At 35.6% G+C, this 20271-nt stretch overlaps 1 protein-coding gene across 3 annotated transcripts in view; it reads left to right on the top strand.

Moving 5' to 3' along the window:
• The window catches only part of CDKAL1 (CDK5 regulatory subunit associated protein 1 like 1), a 379654-nt gene that overhangs the window by 283861 nt on the left and 75522 nt on the right, over window positions 1-20271 (top strand). For all 3 annotated transcript variants that reach the window (XM_038130237.1, XM_038130238.1, XM_038130239.1), the window contains one exon: window positions 6445-6507. In XM_038130237.1, coding sequence (XP_037986165.1) covers window positions 6445-6507 — 63 coding nt within the window. The remainder of the gene's footprint in view (window positions 1-6444; window positions 6508-20271) is intronic.

The raw sequence follows: 20271 nt of genomic DNA, 5'->3' as shown, positions 1-20271 counted from the left end.
TCACCTTGCCATCAGCCAGGACCCCAGGTCCTGTGCTGCTGCTCTCCAGCCTCTTGTTCTTCAGTCCATACATCCAGGTTTGCCCCATCCCAGGTTCAGAATTCAGCACTTTGCCCCTGTTAAATTTCATATGATTGGTGACTGCCTATCTCTCTAATTAAAAGTGACAGGAATAGCAAACTTTAATCATAAGATAAATTAAAATGTCTCAAATTTACCAGAAGGAATAAAATTCAGCAAGATTTGTGAAATAAAAGGGTTTGAAGTGTCTGTATTACATAGCTAATATATGGGAGGTAAGAAGGAGGAAATTGCAATGCACATGATTTAATTGAAAATGTATCCTTCAACAAATTATTTTCAGATAGGTTGACAGATGTTCTTATGGAGATCCTAGCTGTTTCTTGAAAATGTCTGTAATTTTCCATAAATCAGAATCTCTATGTAAAATGTAAAATAGACTAAACCATAATAATTTGTGTTGCTATAATCCTGAAGACAGTATTCCTTTAACATTTGCAATCATTTTATAGTATTAATGATCAGTAAAGCTGTGCGGAGTTTTATATACTTTGCTCTTTTAGACAATAAAAAATTACATGGAGTCATAGAACCATGCTTTTTTTTTTTTAAAGAATCATTGTAAAAAAAATATACAAAATATGAATCTACTGTTCTATTGTTAATTAGAGCTGGGAAAAAAGTCCACTATCCAGTAACATTGAGGTGAACTGCTGAATAACACCCTATACACTAAATGATATTTTCTATGCATGGATCAAAAATTATTGGAAAGTTAGAAAATTAGAAAATTAAAGCAAACTGAATATATGTATGGGTCAGTAGCTGAAGTAGAACATCGAGTCTATTTGAACATGGTAATTCAGGTAGGTTAGGTCAAAAAGACTAGCTACTCCCCAAATTATCTGCTGTGCTTTATTATAGATGGGATCAGAAAGACAGGAACTATGTCAGTAGAGGTGAGTTAGTGATAGGAAGCAGAGAACTTGTCAGGCCTGTATTGTCACTTCTGTTCTTTCAGAGCTTTCAGGGCATGGATGCATGTGCAGAAAAAGCATCCAGTATGATTTTATCAAGAAATCTGGCTGGGGCACAGTGTTTTTTTCAAGATCATTTCTAAAAGGGTGATGCATTGAGTAACAGAGGTCAAAGAGAATGGTTCAGTGGTTTCTGATCACTTTGTTAAAAGCTGTTTTGCAGACCAAAAAGCAATCTGCAAACTTTGATAACATGGTGGTTCCAGTGGCTTGTCTCATATCTCTGTTGTGGTTATAGGTACACAGATTTAATACTTTATGGATTTATCTCCAAGCAAGGCTTTTAAATGTACCTTGGTTGGAGTAGTTGCTATCTCCCTCTCTGGTGTTTTGCCAAGTAATTCTGTGGAGATTATAGTCAGGGGGTGTCTTTGGGTAGGATGCTGCATTCTAATTTATAAGAGTTCTGAGTTTGGAACTACCTCAGGCCTTTGTAGTTTTGAGATCACAGATGTAACATAAGGGAGAAGAAAGACACAGCTTTTTACTTTTTATGCTGATCAGAAAATGGATGTTACTGAATTCAGAGAATGCCATAGCACAAAATGTGTTAGAAAGTGCTGTTTCAGAAAAGAAAGATCCAATCTCATGGTTTTGCGAGTCTGTTTTTCTGGAGCCTCTGTGCTTTCAGTTATACTGGGGAGGGAAACTGTGAAAATACTTGCAAAGCTGCTTCATTTTTCTCTCTAAATGTGTCAAAATTGTAGTAACATTTTTCCCTGATTCACTAAGTTTAGTATGACTTTAAATGAAGTAAATCATTAGATACTACAAAAGAAGGTAAAGTGGTTTTCCAGACTTGTTTGAAAGAAAAACTGAATATTGCTACTGCTTGTTAGCATGCTCAAGGATAGGGGTGGGATGCTTTATAAACTCTAAATTAAATAAGGTTCCTATGGTAAAATAAAATAGTTTTTTAATTCTGATCAGCAATATGTAAAAGAGAAATGGGGGAGATGATTGGTAAGTGAGGGAACAGAACTGAAATAAAGACATTAATCTGATTGCCTTGACACATTATTATTCACTGTACTCATGAAGGAAAAGAAGAGCATTTGAACAGAAACAGATACATGTTCTTGTTACTGAAGGCATCCTTATATATATTGGAATGATTTTAAATCATGTGAGCAAGAAAACAAAGACAAGAGAACTTTGCTGGCAATATATTGATGCTGAAACTTTCAGTGGAACTGCTGGAATCTGCAGATCTGTCACAGTATTAGGCTGGAATTATTAAGAACTTTGAAGGCGAAAATAGGCTTTATAAAACTGAAGGCTGAGTCTAAAGGAAAGCAGTAATACCTTCATATTGGGAGTAATTTTGTCCTTTTTATTCCTAGATGAAAATCTGAGAATATTCCAGTTAAGTAGCTTCTAAGTAACCTATAAAATAAATACCTCAGTGATATTGTAGTATTCACAATAAACATTGGAACCTATGACACCATGCTTGAAAAGAAAACAAGCAAGTTTTGGGCTACATTAAAATCATCTGAAAGACAGGTAATTATCACCTGAATATGAAAAGAGGATCATGAGATCAGTGCAATATACATGTGTGAGCCTACAATGTTTAGCCTTTTTTATAACTATTCCATTTGTAAAATTATTTTTCTAAACTATATTCTGATTACAAAAATTTATTATTAGGGTACCCCTACTTTTACCCTATTTGCATACCATAATTTGAAAAAAAAAAATCTAAGGTAGTCAGCACAAAATTCTATGCTGGTTTACTTGTGCAGAAAATATTTTAAATGCTTTTAGATTCCTTCCGTACTACAGGGTTTGTTGGGGTTTTTTGTTGGTTGGTTAATTTTTTGCATTTTGTTGTTCTTTAAGTGATATTTCATCGCTTCTACATTATTGTACAAAAGTAGAATAATAATCTACAATGTAGTTCACGTAAAGCATTAGAAAAAGTTTTATTACTGCTAAAAAACAGTGCACTAGAAAAAGAGTAAAAGCCAAGGTCAGTAACTCAGCTTTATTGGTGTATAGTCCCAGACTGTTGTCAAAGGAACCTTTATTGTTACTGTACCTTAAACATATAATATGCATATTGGATGGCCAGTATCCATTTAATAAATTCCAGTAATCAAAAATCTGAGGCCCAGCAAAATGGGAGAGAGAAAGGAAAAAAATAGCAAAGTGTGTGTTACTTGCATTGCATATCTGCTTGCAGGATGGGGGAAATAATGAAATTGTGGTAATGTGTGGTTTCCTCTCCACTAACATTGTGCATTCTGTCCTAAGAAATGTCCTTAGTTGATGTTGGTTTCTGGTTCTTATTTTTATAAGTATCTTGGACACTACCTGTCTTTTCAGAAGAAGTTACTTAGGTGTGTTTTAGTAACAAGCTTGAAATAACTCACTTAGGTTTTCCTTAAATAAATCATTATTTTTTCTTTCACCCTGGCATACTTATGTGTACAAGCATATATGATTTTACAGTATTTAACTCAGTCCTGTACCAGCATTTTAGTTCATCCTTCATCAGATGTTCACATACTTTTCCTGATAGAAGTATAAGAAGTGTCTCCTTTTTATCTCCTATATAATGTGCTATTTTTAAAACAGAAAACTGAAAATTTGTTTTTACAGTCATATGCATATATTTTTTTAAGTGGCTCACATCAGTATAGGATCTGAATTTCTCTCTTTATCTATCTCCTCCCTCTGAACTTGTTTCTTTAAGTGCTGCAAACTAAGGACTATCTATCACTGTATGGCAAGCCTGAGAGAAGTGCAGGAATAAGCTATGAGTCTGATGTTGCTATCAGACTCCTGGAAGGTTTTTTCATGCTAATTTGGAAAGAAAATATAATATTTTTTTTTCAGAAATAATTAGAATATATCCTCTGCAGTTCTGTGAGCATGTTTGAAAGCAATAGTGCTGCTGCATGCGGAGCAGTGTGATAAGATAGTAGAGTTGCCTAAGTTCAGAGAGGGTTTTTGAGTGGCTTTTTATGATGTGATTTTGGCAACATTATTGGTACAGAACAAAGGACTGGAGAATCAGAACATTGAAGAAAAAGAGCAGGAAAATAAAAATTTTTATATTGGTCAAATGGTACTTTAAAGGGATGTTGGACTAAGCTGAGGGAACATAAATAGGGGTATGAAGCTATGTTAAGGGAAGAAATTCTGAGTAGATGTGTGTAAATAGGTAGTTCAGGGACTGAAATAGTTCTCTGGAGGTGAGGAAGGAGAAGGAGCTTTTGCACTCCTTATTTTCCACTGTAGCCTCTAGACATGAAGAGGCCTGCTTTACCTTCTGCTCTGTACTGCACAGAGGTGAGCTGTGAACCTTGGTACTTCTTTATTTCAAAAACTTACTATTCATACCATGTGACTCATGCCAGCTGTAGAAGTTGAAGGGATTACCATTGGAGCAGCATGAATTCCTTGTCCTGTGTGTGTGTTTTGAAATACTACGTATTTTTGGGTTTTAAAGATCTGAGTTAAAGTGCATTTTTTGTTGTAGAAAGACAGAAGTTATCACTAAGCAACCTTAACTTTGTGCTTATGACATTTTCATCTCTGTATATTCAGATTCTATACAAAACAGTCAAATGCTGTTTAGATTTATCTCAGCTAAGCATATAGGACATCCTGGGAATTTTGGGGCATATCTTCATCTGCATCTTGAGAAATTTCATTGCACGTTTTTCTCTGTTAGGAATTTCCAGCGTTTCCCTGGTCAGGAGAGTTTTGGTTTTGTACAAAAAAATAAAACTTTTGTGGAAGGGTAGGAAAGAAACCTAGTAATAATAATTATTATAATAATTGTATTATTTTATATAATAACAAAAAGTTATTATTATTTTATATAATAACAAAAAGTTGAAGACTGTGTCAGTGTGTTGTGTAAGGGAAGCCATCTTCACTCTTTGTCTAGCTGGACGTGTAATCAGCATTTTGGTGGGAGTCTGAGGGTGAAAGATGGGTGGTTTTCCATCATATTGTTTTACTGAGTGTTATTAAAGTAATTGCAGTCAAAATGAGTACAAGAGAAAGAGTCTTCAGTAACAATGAGCAAGACTTGGACTTTTTCTGGATTTTGTAGGATTTTCTTCATAGAAAGATTAGTGGAGTTTCCATAACTCAAACTCCAGTGCTCTTGTCTTCTTCTTGCATGATGCTACATTAAATTAGGTTTTTTCAAGCGATCTCTTTAGTAATCATTTTCATATCTCTTTTTAATTTTTATCACATTTCTCCAAATAATTTTTATAGTATTTTAAGTACTTTGACTGTCTACAGCTGTACTACCAGAAAGGAAGCCATTTTAAGTTGCTTAATGTTTCAGTGAAAATAAAAACTGTGTAAAGAAAGAAAATACATGTTTAGTTCATGTGGCATGATCAAAAGTTACTAAATTGCCCTATACTTCCCAGAAGTTAAAATAAATTCTGTAGTCATGCAGCTGTGTATTTAGTTCCCAGCATGCTGGAAACATAAATGGATCTTTCCAGCTTAGCTGGAAAACTACTTTCACAGAAACAATGGCTAAATAAGACACTGCTACAGACTGCAAGCAAGGAGTTCTTGCAGTTGTCTCCCCTTTACACATTTTCCAACATGCAATGCTTTGCCTTCCCTAGCTAGGAGATAAGTAAACAGCGATTTTGACATAATAAAACTTTGATTTGTGACTCATCCCTGCATTAAAGACAAAGGGTGTTTTCCTCCTCTTCCTGCCCACCCTCCATTGGATACAGCTGAGAAATTCTATTTAACATCAGCTGAAATTACTGAAAGCTCTTTGGCTAAATTCAGTAGGAGTTGGATCAAGCAGGTTTTGTCTTTGAACTATGCTCTGAACAGAAGAAATTTTTTTTTCCTTTGCCTTGGCATTAAATGAGATATCACCTATTAATTTTCCACAATCAAAGCAGTGAGAGTATTAGCATCAAAAGAAATCGACAAATAATAAATGATTCTTCTTCAAACTGACTTCCTTTACACCTGATCTTCTGTAAGTCAATAGTGCATGTACATGCTAGAATAGTAGACAAGTCTTTACACGATTGTAGCCTGATATCTCAGTTTTGTTATCTGTATTCTAAAATATTATTTATGATATATTGTGCAGAAATTAAACCTAATCTGAATTGTTTACACATTCCACTGAGGTTCCACAGATTAGTGTTTATTATTTATTAAGGATATTTTCCTTAATATTGTTAATATATATGTTAATTATTTCTTGTAATATTTAATATCCTTAATCTGCGTACACTACTCTTCATAAGTACAGTTTCATTAACAAAGTGGGGAGAGAATGTGTTTGTACCTGCATACAGCTTTTTAATCAGTAGCTTCTCTCTTTCTCCTTTAACTTTTCTAATATGGCTTATTTATTAATAATCCTTTACAGAAAAAACAGAGAACAAAGGATCTGTCCCAGCTGTTTCATTCATACAATCCATATGATCATAAGGTAAGAAAAAAATATGCTATCTGAGTTTGTTGTTAAGAAAAATTCCAAACATTCGTGGTAACTGTATTTCTTGTTTAATGCAAAATTGAGGAGAAATGATAAAATTGAAAGTGCTGAGCATGTTACTTAAGTTCTGCTGTCACATAAATGTTTCTTTGTTTCTTTAAGCCAAGATTGAAAAGGTGCATTTTTTGATTTGTGAAACCAATGACTCGCATTAACCTCATAGAAGTGTAATTTATAGACTGGCACTAAATCCTGCAAAGTGACCACATGTGGTATTGGATTCCCCTCTTTTTTTTCCTCTGTGTTTAGGAACTGTGTTACACTAGAGCATGTTGCTTAGCCTGTTGTGTCAATTAGGCCCTGAGATACATGATACTAATGAATTATCTATTGATCACAAAAGCATCGAAGAGGCTGCTGTGTGAACAGCCTGGTGGTTGTCTGGGAGAAGAAGTAGAAACACACATCATTATAACTTGTTTGTAACATCTGGGGGGAAAAAAGAAGGTTGTTTCTCATTGCAATGTGAAATAAAGAAGAAAATAAAGTTGTTACAAGAAGATTTTGGAGAACCAAGAGACAGAGATCACAGTATTTCTGTGCTATAGCTGTGTCACGGGGTTCTTCTAGACATTATGCAGAAGAGAGCATTAAGCAGCAGATTGAAGGAAGGTTAAGCAGGTTTTTAAATACTTTCATGGAGTTCCTCCTATCTTTGATGCCTCTGTGGGCATATTCTTTTAACAAGTGCACAAATCCCTTTAAAATTTGTCAGCAGTATAAGATGTTTGTCTTTGCTGCTTCTGTTTTGAGAAGTGTGAGTGATTTTGCAAGTATCCATTAAAACAAAGAAAGATTTGAGACATTTCTGTTGTTGTTGTTGTTTAGACATTGCAAAGGAAAGTTCTGAACTCTGTCTCTTTCCTGGACATGTACTAAATACATTGGAAAAAACAGCTAGGTTTTATATTTGGGAGAAGAAGGTGGCAGAAGTATGTATGTGCATGTATCTCTTTGTAGGAACACATGCACATATATGCAATATATGTGTAACTACACATATGTCAATGAGAAACACAGTATGTAAATGAATGGATCAAATTTATCAGGCAGGTTGTTGCTGGGAGAGTTCTGTAGTTACCAGCCACTTGAAAATTTAGTTTAAAAATTCATTGTAAAACAGCAGTTATATTCCATAGCTTTAATAATTGTACCTAATTTCAAGTTAAATTCATCTCTGCTTAGTACCTCTCTTATAAATAGTCTCACATTATTTATGAAGATTGGTGAAGCAGATATTAATGGCCTATGAAAATAGTCTTAATGGAGAAATGTGAAGAATAAAGAAAACTAGTGTGATAGGATTTTGAGTGGATTTTGAATGAGATTGTTGCTCCTTTGAATTGAAGCATTTGAAGGTAAATGTAATAGTAAGTCAATTAAGATCTAATAAGGAGATGCAACTGGTGAACGGGAAACTTTGATATTCCTCTCCATGTCTTAATTCTCCTGTACAAAACACTTTTTATTCATAGTACCAGGAAACTCCATTATTCTTTTATTAGCACTTTTAATGGAACTTGGCCATTTGTAATTCCTGCTGTCTTCCTGCTCATATCCTTTGTGGCATTATATCAAAGTATTCTCAACTGAATTTGGCTGCAGTTGTGAGGACTTCTGCACTCTTTACAAATTAGTCATCACACAATGTGGAATGGAATACAAATGCTTAAATATATTTGCTTTTGATCTTTGTTTTAGGACCTTTAATATATTATTAAAAGTAGTACAATTGTTTGGTGGATGATTTTTGTACCTCCACTCTTTTGTTGCTTCCAAGCGTATTCTGTATATCTGAGAATACAAGTGCCAGAGGAAAGGGTGAGTGAAAGTTTGTATTAAAGTTTGTATCTGGCCTTTCCATATTTTCCATTTGACAGTGAAGGTTTTCCTTCTCCTGACTACTTCCTATTTGTAGGCTGCAACAAGCTCACTGCAGATTTCTTGTTCTGTGCTTTTCATTTCCACCTCAGCTTCCAGTGTCACAAGTGTTGCAGTCTAGGGGAGAGCTTTTAATTTTTGTATTAAATCTAACATTAGTTGGGAATTCAGTTATTTCTAGTGAAGGTGTGTATTAGCTTTGCTCTAGTTCTGTTTTGTTTGATTTACATGGCCAAAGGATTTGAGGGCAGGGTGGGGGCACATGTTGTTTGCTATTTTGTAGATTATTTTCAGAAAGTGTAAAAAGGAGATTTCACAATAACTTTTTGAAAGCGTTGGTGATGCACGATCATGGTATGAGTGATTGGAATTAGTGGCTTCCAGGATTATTTCTTTGTTGATTAAACGATTTTTCTTTGAGAACCTTTCTAAAATAGATAGAAGAAAAACTTAAGGGTAAGTTGGTGTTTACTAGTAGTTAAAACAGATGTGAAAACCTCATTAACTACAGTGGCTGAAACAGGACATGCTACAAAGATTTGACAGTACTTCATCTTTTTAGGACAGGGTAGCTCCTAAGGAGAAAAATTAATCAGAAAGTCAGAAAGTGTTCATTCTTTCATGCTCACATTTCACTCACTAAACCAGAAAGTGATGTTTTGAAGAAGTAGCTATACCAACCTAACTAACCTTGTTACTGTTTATGCATGGTCAGGAGGCCAGTAGCTCTAAAGAACAGTAACTCTTCCCCTGAAAATACTATCTCGATATATATTTGCCAATCTAGTGTAATTTAGAGTGTCCTGAAACACATTTAAATCCTTGTGGTTCTTCATTCCCAGATGAAAACCCAGTGCTTTTATAGAGGTGGAAATAAGGATATACTTTCCCTTCCATTTCCGGATTCTGAGTTTTATCTTTTATCCAATGAGGCCTTAATTCAGCAGCAGAGGAGGCAGAGCTTTCAAATTCCTCCTGCAGAAGGAATGGAAAAGCAGGAGATACTCTGCTGATATCAGGGGAGAATTAGCTGAGCTCCTGTATTTAATTCCTAGACAAGTATAAATTACCATCTAGTTGCCCTTCTCATTGTTCAGATGAAACCATTCAACAGCAAATCTCAAAAATTGCCCATTATATACTTCTTCTATCCAAGCAGATTTGATCCTGATCCCTTTAACCTAATGTTACTAAAATGCTTTACAGAGCCTCTGACCACAGAACCTGTGGGTCTTTCAGATACTGTGCCACAGACAAAGCTCATTTTAGCATCAGTCTTGGATGCCTAGTGAATATATTGAATTCTTCATGTCAGGCACATACAAAGAACTATCTTTTCTCAGTTTTTTTCTTTTGTTGTTCTTAAAATAAGTATCTTCTAAAATTCATTCTTTTCAGAACTAAATAATTACTTAGGAAATGCTGAGCAATATCTTGTTCCAGATGTGTGATTGCCATTTATTTAAACTTCTTTCAGTTAGCACATGTAAAAATATATAGCAATCTGTTTGTAGATTAAGCCATTCCTTGTTTTGAAATACTTGCTTTTTCATGTTTATGTAGAGTAAAAATATATATGGTCTGGCTTTCTTGAGAGTCAAGTTCTGATTGCTGTGTGACTTTTCTCTAGTTAGCCATAGAACAGCACTTCCAGTTTTATAAACAGTTAATCTTTTTTTAGGACCATCAGAAAAAGATGATAAAATTGACACCCTCATAAAGCTTTACCAACAACAACTTAAATGTTTTAAAATTTAAAAGTAGATAATTGAGAAGCTATATTCCTGCAATCTCATTTAATGAAAGATTATGTTTGCACACAAGTAATTTCTGCTGAATGTTTTTTGTGTGTACACTGTGAGGTTTCACTTTTCACACAGTAAGAATTTTATTCTGTCTGAAGTAGATGTTTAGCTCAGGAATAATGAAATTGGAGCTCCCTCTGAAATGACCCTGGCTCTTTATAATTTCTGAGCCAGTTTTTTTTAAAGCTGGTAAAGTAGTTGTTGTAATAGTTTACCAGGTCAAAACAACAGGTTTTATAAGCTTTAGAGGAGTTTCAGGATCCAGTATGCACCTAATGGCCAAATTCAGAAGCACAGAGCCCTAGTTCCTTTTCTTCTTTTTGTCAGATGAATTTAAGTATTCAGTCTAGCCCTGGAGTGGTTGTTTAAAACTATAATCCTCAATTTTTGCTCTGTAGAAGAACGTTTTCATATATTGTAAGCACATATATATATATAGTATATCAGAACTACTACACATTTTGCTGCTTTGCTTTCTTGGGAAGATACCAAGGGATACCTTAGGGGGTGTCCGTACACGCCTCTGGCAGCACGGGGCTGTTACAGTGAGAAATCCCCTGAGGGTTGTGCTTAAAACTCAGCTCCCTATTTGTTTCTGCCTTTTGCAGAATCTGTTGCTGTACAACAGGGCATGATCTATGAAAAAATAAGGTCATGTCTTACAGCTTTAGAGATTTATTTTAGCATATAGTGTGTCCAGCCCAGTAAGAAATATAGTCAACTCTCATGTGATTTGAAGAGTTTTTTGAAGAGATTTTCTCCCAAACTGAAGGTGTGCTCAGGATTAAAAAAATGAGTTGCTATTGCAATATGTACTGTAATTGATGCAATTCTGCTTAAATAATTGTAAAATCTTTAAGCCTCATGCTTCTAATGTTCTTTATTAATGTATTCTGGAAATGTTAAAACACTCAAAAGAGCAAATCCCCCTAGACAATGCCTGTGTGCTTGGCAAGTTTTATGGACCATTGTGTTGTGATACACAAGTGACAAAAAATATTTGCTTGGGGTTTTTTTTGTTGTTTTTGTGGGGATTTTTTTGAGTTTTTTTTGGGGGGAGGAGGTTGTTTTTTGTTTTGTTTTGTTGTTTTTGGTTTTTTTTGGTTTTTTTTTTTTGGTCAGCTCTTAGCCTCATAAGCAATTTTGGGAAGCAGGGAGTTATGTCCTGTTGTCTTTGATAAGGGTAGATATGTGCATAACTCACTCAAGGAACATTATTAACAAGATTGTAACAAGGCTATTCTTAAGATGCTAATGGCTGCTGCTACTTAGAGACCTATGATGTTTTCTAGCAATTATTTCAATAGTACGCAGACCCTATGTTTACTGAAAAATAAATAATCTAGTGTCACTTTCCTTAAACTGAGGTTTCTTCTGCTGCATTCTTTAGCTCTCCTGGATGGTTTACACTTTGTGTCAGAAATTTTTCGAAAATTAACATTGAAAGAGGCTGTAAGTAATGAGGGAGTGAAACTATTTTCACAGTGAAGCAGGCAGGGGTCACTATGAAACAGGTGGGATGTCTTTTGGCACTGCCTTAGGAGGCATATATGTATGCTCCAAGTGGTTTTCATTGACAATACCACAGCATATTAATCACAGCAGTACCCAAGGCTGTGGCATTGTTTAGGAATCATCATGGGCACCTGTGTGAAACATAAAGTATTGGAAAACAAGTGTGAAGTGCCAGGTGAAGGGTGAGGGTTTGGAGTCAGCTGCTTCTGATAAAAAAAACAACAAAACAACTGTTAAGTCCTGCATTCCTTCCACCTCTGTGCTGTTCTGGTGGCCTCTGGGAACAATAGCTGTGGCAGGAAAATGGAGGGTGTGGTGCTGGCACTGGGAACCAGCAAAACTGTCTTCACCAAGATGAGGACTCTAGCTCAGCAGCAGAAACAGGGTGAGATGGGAAGTCAGTCACTTAAGCTGGGACCAGTTTTCCTACTGATAAGCTGCTTTCTTTTATTTTTCTCCCATGCACAGGGGCTCCTTCACAAATAAGCCAATTTGAACAAAAGAAATTCTGATGTCTATTGAATGAAGCCACTCTAAAATGCCTGATGTTGGCTAACTTTCTAATGGCAGACATCACCACAGTGTTCTTGTTAATTAGGTCCTAAAACTATTTTTTTGAAGATGTGTCTGCACTGTGGGACAATGTGTTTCATAAGAGGACATGTAAATTGACATGTTGGACACCTGTAGAGTTGGAAGTATTGCTGTGAGAGTAGCTGATGTGGGACTAAAATGCAGTTGCAACACTAAACAAGCCGCAGGTGAGATTAACATTCTTCTGTGTTCATAGTTCCAGAGGTCTCAGACTTGGACATCTTATGTGTTTGCTGCTGTCATCTTTAAAAGCTAGTGGCATTAGGAAGTGGTTTGTTTTACATGTGAAGCATGGCAGCTAGCATGTTTATGTAAACCAAATTGGATGATTTTGGAGGCTGGAAGTGGGAAATTACAGAACTGCTGAAAACCACAAGCAATTCTTATTGTTTTTCATAAGGGCAGTAATGTTTCTCAGTTGTTAACTGTGTTTTGTAAGATGTGTGGTGGAAGTACTGTGAATGTGTAGTTTTTACTTTTGAGCCAGAAAAAAAGAAAGCAGTTTTGTAGTACTCTGTCAGCCTTCAGATTTTTTTGGTAATTACTTGGGTATATGATGCTGGAAAATAACAAAAATCCTTTTAACCTGCTTTCCATTTATTCCAGGAACAGCATTGTACTAAATTGTAAGGCAACTGTGAGGTTGCAATGCCTGTGATATAAGCTATGATCTGAATTTTCTAAAGGAGGTGCTCTGAATTGTTGTTTTGTAAGATGAAAAGGTTTTTTTGGTTATTACTGAAAAGGGCCAGAGCCTTTTGCTATCTCCTGCCTTGAAATAGATTTTGGGTTTAATTTAAAATCTCAGATGTTAGATATGACCGCTTTATATGGAAATACTCTTATTGTAACCCACATCCATTCTTCTCTGTTCTCTTCTCTCATGTTCAGAGCTGCTGTTTGGAGGAGGTTACATAAAGCTGTTTTGTGCTTTTGATATGATGTGGGGCTTCAAAGAGGGCTACTGAAAGAGAAAAGAAATTTCTATTTGGAAGAGCCATGCAGTGGCCTTGTGCTAATGGCACACTTGAACATTACTTGATGATAGTGAAGAAAATCTAATTGCCTCAAAAGCTCCTGCTTTTTCTTGACTTAACTCTAAGCTACATTGAAGTTTGTGCCATCTGTAACACAGAGCAAGCTAATACAGAGGTAGTTTAGAAAGGGCTGTTCCTATACCAGGAATCATTTCAGTGTTTGTAGAGAACAGGCAAAGAAACAAGGCAAGCACTGCAACAAAAGGGCTTACTTCTCTATTGTATATGCTGTAGAAAAATACCTGTTTGCTCTGTCTTAATTATGTAGCTGAGGTGTTTGGATTAAAGAATTGCAGTCTTACTTAAAGTGCATATTCTGCATATCCAGAAAATCAAGAAACAACCCAATTCCTGAATTTGTTGCTCTAAAACCAGTGCTTTATTGGTTGGTTTTGTTTTAGACAAAACCTAGAATATATACAGACAAGTATATATATATGTTATTAGTAGATATGATTAATATTTTGGTTAAAATCGTATTTAATGCTAGTAACTTTTGCTGTAGTTGGACATTAAAGCATCTAACTTTGACTGATGCTAACTGAATTGTTTGGGATTGTTACCTCTATTCCAGAACAGAGGCTTTTCCTGTTTTAGAATAGAGAGGTGTTTTTTCTATCTTTTTAAAATGGCCTTTTAAAAATTATTTAACAGTAGTCTGTTAAATCATGTTTGTATCTATACACAAAGGTGTACGTCTGCTATATGTTAATGTATGTGCTTCGGTGTTTCACAGGTACCAATGTATTACTGAAATATATTCATTAGTGATCTTGAGAACAGTTTTAATAAATGAACTCATGAAATCCACATACATCCCTCACCCTGTGTAAAAATGTGTATACACTTTTTCAGTTAAACAGTTGTGAAAATAGAGGTTATTTACTTCACAGTTTTTCTCTTTGGTACAGTTTGCAAATGCTACCTGGTATAGTAGGTTGCCTGAAATAAGGATATTCTGCCTCCAAAAAAGTATTGAAACATAAAACGAGAGACAAGTTTTACAGTGACATTAAATATGTGGCATATCTGTGGCATATCTTAAGGGAAACAAATTATTTGATGCACAGTAATCCTCTTGTTATTTTTTGTAGAAAGACATTACCTTTTGCTCCATGTCTTGTATCATTTATATACCTTGTCCATCATTGATTGATCTGATAGTGAGAGAAAAAATACAAAAAAGAAAGGTTTTAGGCTTTTTCAAATTAGTTGCTAGAAAAACTTGGCATAACAAAAAATAAACAGGCTTGACCCTGCAACAGTTTTTTAAAGCTCCCTTCAATCTTGTGTTAGCATCAAAATCACATCAAAATGTGATGGAGTGTATAACTAGCATGGGCATTTCAAGTTCAGGTATCTTTCCTTCTCTATTCGTTAAGACCACATTTGACCTCTATCTCTGTGGCTTTGCAGTTTGTAGTGGATTGGATTTCCTAGTTATCTCCCACCTTTTCCCATTTCCACCCCCTCTCCTTTTATTTATTGCTTTGCCTTTTCTCCCCTCAAGAAAGAAAAGGGTTTTTCCGTTATGTACCTTCATTCTTTCTGTTTCTTTCTATCTAACTATTATTTCTTTAATACTTCCTTCAGGTACTAACACTGCATTCGCACTCTATTTTTGGTCACCTGCCCTTCTATTTTTCTTGATTATTTTCCTCCTTATGGAGCCACTTAGCTGTACTTTGCCATGGCATTAAAGTGGCTGTGGGAGGGGAAGGCATCAGTGCATCAAGTGTAGCAGTGCATGAGCACAGTGTTGTGGAAACTCATCCACAGAGGTGGTAGTAAAGCTCCTCATTATTCAAACTTTGCTATTGATATAAATATTCATATGGCCAAGCAATTGGACTTGCCTGCTTTTATCTAAGCACTTACCAAGAGACCAAAGTTTTGGGAACTTCACTAGTAGATTTGATAACTCTCTTTATGTTCTGGTCTCCATCTTTTCACTGGAAAACTGTATACTGTAATTAATTTGACATAGTATTTAAAATTTTAGGTGCTAATCAAGTAGGCATCAGTACTTTTATTACTGGAATATTTTGAGTAGTCGCCTGGTACCCAAAATCTTGGGAAAGATTTTTACTTTCTTCCACGGAGTGAGGATATTCCATTTCTTTTTCTTCTTCATGATTGCAGTTTAAAATCATCTTTTATTGACCCTTGCACATAAAGTTGTGAAGGAGATTTTTGGTGGATTTGTTTTTTGTCTGATAAGAAGGTATAATCTTCTGCAAAGACTTGCATACATGCACATACACACATGCACAAAACCCCATAATTAACAAAACCTTTGATTTGAAATTGATTCCAAGTATCATCCAGAAACAATCTGGTATATTTTGCATAAATCATAAAAGGATAGGATCACATTTTTCCCCATTTGGAATAAGTCAGCGCTGGCTACTTATTTCATCTTCTGCTGTCATTTAAACTCTTGGAACTAGAGACGCTCCATTAGTTTTTATTTTGTTATCATTTCCTCTCTGCACTATATTCCACTAAAAACCATGAAGAGAGGTTAGTTATACAGTTGAAAAGAGAAGTCTCAGTAAAGTGGCCATGTAAAACAGTAGATGTAATTTGGGCATTAGATTGCTTTACACAGGAAACAAATTCTCCTGTTGTCTCTCCATGCAGTGCAGTTTGGCCACTGTCAGTGTGAGCTCAAGAGCTCAGCTTTGAAGGGCAGCTGGAGGAGGAGTCTCATGATCTGCCAACAAACCACATGGATTTTCCATGCCTAATCTAGGTTATTGTCCTAGCTGTGTGTGAAATTCAGGGTTCTCTCAAACATGCTGTCAGTGGTTTTGCACTCAGTGTGCCTGTGTAGGAGGGAGACTCTCCTGATCTTAGGGGACAGAGAATGGTTGTATTTAGATGTAATTAGACAAGCAGCATCCTGTGGCTTCTACAAATTGCTCATCCTTTCTGAGAATTGTGGGATGAGTGCTGGACGATGTCAGTTTTCTGATGACACTGTATGCATGTTTACAGCAAAACTGGCAACATTAAGTAAATGTCCCAGATACTAACATTTACTGCTTGTGTCAATTATGGTAGGCCTTAAAGACTTTCAAACCTTTGGCAAGGATGGAGACTCTGAGTCAACAGACTTTGAGTTCAGCCTGCACTGTGAACATGCCACGGAGGTTTGAGTTCCAGTTCAGGGTGAAAGAAGCATCTTAAACACAGAATTCAGTTTCAGCTGTACTTGGGCTTTAGTGCATCAGGAGGAAGGGGTGGTGCTGTCAGTAGGAAGAGAAGTACAAACTTGGATTTTATTATAAGTGCACCTTAACAAAGCCTTTTTCATTCTTTTAGTGTGACATCTTAATTTTCCTTGTATAATTTTTTTCTTCTGGTATTTTAAGAACATAGGAGACTTTTCATCCCAAAAACTATGCCCATCCAAAGAGAGATAAAAGAAACTATACATCCTTCCATGCATTTTTTGAGGGAAAGGCTCCAGTATGAGAGGCTTGTATGGCACCATCTTCTCTAGAATTTTCTTATAAGTTCAAATTTTGATGAGATTCCAGCATCCAAAAAACCATCTTTTCAAGACACTGTAGATTCATCCTGTGATTCTAGAAACTGCCTCTCTTTGATTTGCATTGTGTAAAGTATCCAGTGGTTGTGGGGCTAATGATGAATTTAAAGTTTGGTATCTCATGATCATCAGAATAAAAATGGGGGGTGGGGGTATATCTCCTTAAAGGAACAAAGGCATTACAGTTTCTTCGTGATATGTGTGGAATTTTGTACTACTACTGAAAGCAAGTAAGAAGTTGGTCTTGAAAGATGACATTTAGTTTATATAAATGTTTGTCATGTCTAGGTCATGTTTAATTTTTCTTCCACCTGTTTCTTCATGCAATCATGACAGTCATACCTAGTTTTCAAGCCTTATAGAAAAAGAGATGGATATGCAGGTGGTTTATGCAGGTCTTTAAAACAGAATGTGGTCTTTAAAACAAAATGTATTTCTATAAAATTTGATATATTCTCTTATGTAACACATGTGAGAGAAGTGTTGTGATAAAACACTTCATGCTGCAAATAAAAGCAGTCATGCTAACAAATCCTTTATTTCACACTGTCTTGCTAGTTCCAGGTAAAAACACCTATATGTTATTACTGCTGCTCATTTGTGCATCTCCTTTAATATTGATAGCGTTTATGAAGTTTGTGTATGGTATGGTGAATTATGCTTCTTCATGCCTTTTATTTTTACAGGCTGATTTTTTAAGTACTAGGCCTGCTTGGTACAACACCTTACAAGATGTAAGCCATCACTGTTTTCCATTGCAAACCCCAAACCTTGTTTTCTGTATAACATTTGCAGAAAATGTGTAATATAAAGCTAAAAACATGAACCATTTGTAAGTCCTGTGTGGGAACAGATATTAAATACCAATTCACGTGTCAGACAGACAGTGGCAGCTGCTTTGTTTATGTATGGCACGATCTCATATTAAATCAAATGGCAAGTGCACAGTTTGACAGGTACTGTCATCAGTGCAAACATTAAACTCATTAAAGGCATTGCTTTTAATTTTTTATTTAAAGTACATATATTTGGCTTGCAGAGCCTTTCCCAGTCAGAGTCTACTGCAGCAAGTACTAATTCTACATATTTTTTTGCCTTACAAAGCCTGCTGTGTTTGTGGCTGTTCCTTAGGGGCAGTGCCATGATGTTTATGGCACTGCACATTGTGCATTAGGATCTGTGACCAGAAATTCCATTTGAGAGCACATCGCTCGGGATAGCACACAGTGGTCTTTTCATTTTGATTGATGGCTCTGGTTTTGCACCATCTGGCTTCTGATAGGCTGCATTAATCATATTCCGAACGATGAAAATTTAGACAGGATTTTTTTAATGATGTATGTTGAAAAGTGCATGATTGTATGTGTTTGTGTATTTAATTCCTATAAGTTCCAGTCATACAAAAGAGTGCAACAAGCCTCTCATGCAGATTGAGTTACATAGGTCTCTAAATAAATCTCTACTTATGAATGCCCATATTTTGATTTTACTCCTAGTCTTAACTTTATTTCATTTTGCTTTCTATCATCTTTTTATAGTCACCGAGTCACTGACTTATGGGCATTTTTTTGCTATTATGTTTGGTTAAGAACAATGAACTTGTCTAAGCGTTTGAATTGCATCTCAGGTGTTTTAAGTAAATCTTAATTTTTTTTTCTGCTGCTTTTTTGATACATTGCAGTTCCTTGTTTCTTTATAAACATAGCATGAGCTCCAAGAATCACAGAATATTCTGAATTGGAAGGGACCCACAAGGACCATAGAGTCCAACTCTTAAGTGAATGGCCTGTACAGGGATTGAACCTGCACCCTTGGTGTTATTAGCACCACGCTCTGGAACAGAATATCATCAGGTTTTGAATTCTATATGCATAGAACATCTTAAAATGGTCATATTTAAATTAACATCCTAAGGAAAAAAATAGTAACCGGAATTATAGATGCAATATATAAAAGTCAGTAATTGACGATATTTGAAAACTTACGAGAGGGTTTGACAATAGCATATTAAAGGTATTGTGTCAGTGGATTAGCAAAATTAAATCTCCCAATAGGGAAATAAACAGCCAATATGCAGTTGTTCAGATTTTATTCAGTTTTCTAATTTACAAGTAAAGCTATTATCTATGCACCTTCTCATTAGGTTGCTTTCATTCTGTCATGGTTTACAATTTAACTTAATGGGAAGATTTGGCCTGTGTTGTATAATCTGTGACATTGAAGCAATGAGCTAGTTGTTAGCTTTCAGAATCTGCTTAATCTTCACCATTTAAAGTTTCAAAGACCTCAGGATGAGAATCTGCCCTGAATTCCCTTGCACCTATGGGTATAACACTCCATGAAATGGTGGATGGACAGCAGTGCTTTATACTCTTAATAAGAAATCAAGTGAGCACAGTCGCTCTGTCCCTAAATCCAACATTTACGGGTCCCACTGGGGTAGCTTTCTGAGGTGTACCTCTCTTCCTCTCCAGTCAAATGCTGTGGAAGTATCACAGCCCCCAGTTTTTAATTCACAGCTATGAATTGAATTATTGTGGGGGGGTTTGTTTCATGTTTTATTTTTTAGTCCCCTTTTCTCTCACTTTTCTTCTTGTAGTCTCATTTGCAGAGCTTGCAGGTACTCTGGTATCTTATCTAGATACACACACTTTTCCCTTTGCTTTCCATGTGAAAATAATATCTTAAGGTATGGAAGAATTCCATATATAACTTAGCAGGAAGGTGGAGCAACATTCATCCAAAGCACCAACTGAAGCAAAATTTCCTGTTCTAATTTTATTTCTGCCAGGCTTGATGATGTGTCTCAGTAGAGCAGACAAGGTTTCTTTTGAGATATCTAGTATGAATTCTTTTAATTTAAAACTGTTCTTAGGGTTCAAGCATGTTAGAATGTTGTTTGACGTGCTATAGTAAGAAACAGTTTTTGAGGAAGATTTTAGAATATTCAATCACTGTATTTAATAAAGATATAAAGCTTTCTAAGGTCTAGCACCATCCAGATGCTGAGATCATCCTGTCTCACATTTGCTCATTTCCATTTTTCTGCAAAACTCTTACTTTTTCTGTTGTTTCCCTCTAATGCGTTCATGTATTCATGTACATTTATTTTAAAAACAAGTCCTGTCTGGTTTTTTTAAAGTCTCACAGCTTTTTCGAATACACATATGGGGTTGAGAGAACCATAATTCACGATTAATCTGTATTAAATTAAGTATGGATGCTGAAAATTAGGATAAAGAAAACCTGCTTAATCATTATTACAAAAGCACCCTCTTCATTTGCTTGACAAGGAGGATGTTAAAAAAAT

The sequence above is a fragment of the Motacilla alba genome, chromosome 2, assembly GCF_015832195.1.
Source record: "Motacilla alba alba isolate MOTALB_02 chromosome 2, Motacilla_alba_V1.0_pri, whole genome shotgun sequence".
NCBI lineage: Eukaryota > Metazoa > Chordata > Aves > Passeriformes > Motacillidae > Motacilla > Motacilla alba.
This window is presented reverse-complemented; position numbering and strand designations above follow the sequence as displayed.